Raw genomic sequence first — 3222 nt, forward strand, 5'->3', positions numbered from 1 at the left:
CCAACCCAGCCGGAGTCACCACGGTGGACCTGTACGGCACTACTCTGCACATAAATTGGAACTACCTAAAGTAGTCTATACGACAAGAAAGGTGTAAGAATACGCTCTAGTGCTTCTCTCATTAATCATCTGCACGCATAATCTAAGGTCACCTACCAGTCGGAACCACCTCTAGTGATATGTATGACTAGCATGTCGAAACCCTCTCATGGTCTGTACAACATGCACCTACTTGGATCCAAGGTGAGCGTGCGGTGCGGTGAATACTATAAGCACTAACACCAGGGGTGCAGGTTATGAGCTCTCAACACAATTCACATCATCAATGATTCACATAAATAACATAAAACTCACTTGATACTCACATGTGCGCCCAAAGCACCAATTCACACACACACATATATATATATATATATATATATATGCATCAATTATCAATTCATATATCTCATAATATTCATGCATGACATTTTAAAAACATACTTTCATTTAAACTCAATTTTCTGGGAAAAAATATCAATAGTATATAAGTATAAACAGAAATACTGCCCACTCACTGATAAGTCGAAGGGTCGTAACCCCCGTGACGTCCCTAGATGCGCTTGTCCTCGGGATAGGTATCACCTATATGCGAAACAACTAAAACAACGTTATTTAAAGCACATAACCGACAATTCGTAATAACTTCTCATACGATGCTCAATTTGGGTATATGAATATACCACAGTGACCTACACGACGTCACGGACGTCGACATATTTTTAAAATAATTTTTGGGCTTGTCACGTGCCCCCACGCCCCGGGACAGGCACGGGTCCACGCGCCCCCCACGCACATCATCCACTACCTCCAATCGCCGGGAAAACTCGCCGGCGCCAGAAACTGGCAGACCTGTAATCGGTCTTTTCTCGCTCGATTCTCAACCATTTTTCATGAAATTTTCACCAAAATTTCACAATTTATGAGAGGAAGAAGGCTATACCTTTAAAAACCTCCAAAACCTTCGAAATCACGTCGAGAAATTTCACCAAAATTGGCCACCTTCGAACCTTGTGATCCCGACGTCCAAAACTTTCAAACGAACGTCCCCGAGCTTCGTGAGAACCTCTTAAAGCTCACAATTCTCATCCCAATCAAACTTAACATCCTTCCTGGTTAACTTCGTTAGTGGCAAAGCAATCATAGACAAATCTTGAACAAACCGTCAATAATAACCTGCTAGACCCAGAAAACTCCGTACCTTAGTGACTGTTCGTGGTTGTTCCCAATTCTCCACTGCTGCTATCTTTTGAGGATCAACTTGAATTCCTTGTGCCGATACTACATGCCCCAAAAATGCCACTTCATTCAACCAAAACTGACATTTACTGAACTTGGCATACAACTGATGTTCCCTCAATTTCTTTAATACCAAGTTAAGATGTCGAATATGATCTGCTTTAGACTTAGAGTATACCAGAATATCATCGATAAAAACAATGACAAATCTATCAAGATATTGCTAGAATACCTCATTCATTAGCCTCATGAAACCTGCAGGTGCGTTAGTCAATCCAAATGGCATCACCAAAAACTCATAATGTCTATAACGAGTCCTGAAAGCCGTCTTAGGTACATCATCTTCTTTAATCTTCAACTGATAATAACCAGACCTCAAATCAATCTTAGAGAACACACATGCACCTTTAAGCTGATCAAACAAATCATCGATACGAGGCAAGGGATAACGGTTTTTAATCGTTACCCGGTTCAATTGTCTGTAATCAATACATAATCTCAAAGTTCCATCTTTCTTTCTCATAAATAACACCAGAGCTCCCCAAGGTGAAGTACTAGGTTGAATGAAACCTTTATTAGTTAATTCCTGTAACTGAATTTTCAACTCTCTCAATTCAGCTGGAGCCATTCTATATGGAGTCAAAGATATAGGATACGTACCTGGAAGCAAATCGAAAACTCCACATCTCTGTCTGACGGCAATCCAGGCAAATCATCTGGGAATACATTAGGATAACGCCTGACTACTCCAACTTCCTCCACACTGCTAGGAACAACATCATTTAACACCACATGTGCTAAGTATCCTTGACAACCTTTCGATAACAACTTATTTGCTCTCATGGCAGAAATAACACCATGTCTCACCCTACTTCTTTCACCCACAAAAGTAACCTCTGGTAATCCAGGACGATAAAAGGTAACAGATTTCCCATAACAATCTATATGGGCACGATTAAAATGCAACCAATCTTCCCTTAGAATCACATCAAAATCCACAATATCTAACGGGATAAGATTAGCTGGCATAACTACACCATCTACCATCACTGTACACCCTGGATAAACACTATCAACAGAACATTTGTCCCCTCTAGGCATAGCAAACTCTAAATCAAATCCTAGAGGTGTAGAGTGAGGTTGAGTCATTTGAGCAAACGTTTGAGAAATCACAGAATGTGTAGCACCACAATCAATCACAACTCTAGCAAAGTGACCAAGGATATTTAACGTACCCATAATCAAGTCCGGATGATTCTGAGCATCTTGCAGTGAGATGTGATTAACACGTCCCTAAGCTTGCTGTCGTCCACCATGACCTCTGTTGCCTTGGTTACCTCACCCATGAGAAGTACGTCCTTGTCCTGATTGACTAGACTGCCTAGGTGGTCCTAAACTGCTAGCAGCAACCTCTCCCTGTCGGGGCTGACCTCCCAGATGCCACTGAGATCCACTAGCTGAGATGGAAGAATAAGAAGTATAACCTCCAGGGTCTTAGGAATACCCAGTCTGAGAATAAGGATCCTGGGAATACTGATACTATCCAGAAGCATAGGGAGCAGTATCACCCTGGTAGTGGTAAGTACCACCACGACCCGTCTGACCATAACTGCCGGATCCGAAGTTATGCTGAGTCGGCGCTGGAGGTGGCATAGTAGACTGCTGAGATCTCTACGGACTCTGAGGACACTGGGCAGCCCTATGTCCCATCTGTCCACAAGTGTAGCAGGCACCACCACTTCTCCTACACTCTCCATGATGTCTTAAATTACAACGGCAGCATAACGGAGCACCAGAACCACCAGCACCACCAAAATCTCTTTGTCTCTGAAACCTGGGTCCCCCAGTAAATCTTCCACTTCTCCTCGGGCTTGTGACACTAAATCCTCCACTGGAAGAACTCGAGCTCGCTCCACTTTTCTTGAAATTCTGTGTCTTACGGGG

At 42.7% G+C, this 3222-nt stretch overlaps 1 protein-coding gene across 1 annotated transcript in view; it reads left to right on the top strand.

Moving 5' to 3' along the window:
* The window catches only part of LOC126584177 (uncharacterized), a 4889-nt gene extending 1956 nt beyond the window's left edge, over positions 1–2933 (top strand). Inside the window, exon 2 of the mRNA XM_050248644.1 lies at positions 2769–2933. Within this exon, the coding sequence (XP_050104601.1) occupies positions 2769–2933 (165 nt within the window). The remainder of the gene's footprint in view (positions 1–2768) is intronic.
* Positions 2934–3222: the final 289 nt, after the last annotated feature.

This window comes from Malus sylvestris, chromosome 10, assembly GCF_916048215.2.
Source record: "Malus sylvestris chromosome 10, drMalSylv7.2, whole genome shotgun sequence".
In the NCBI taxonomy this organism is placed as follows: Eukaryota; Viridiplantae; Streptophyta; class Magnoliopsida; order Rosales; family Rosaceae; genus Malus; species Malus sylvestris.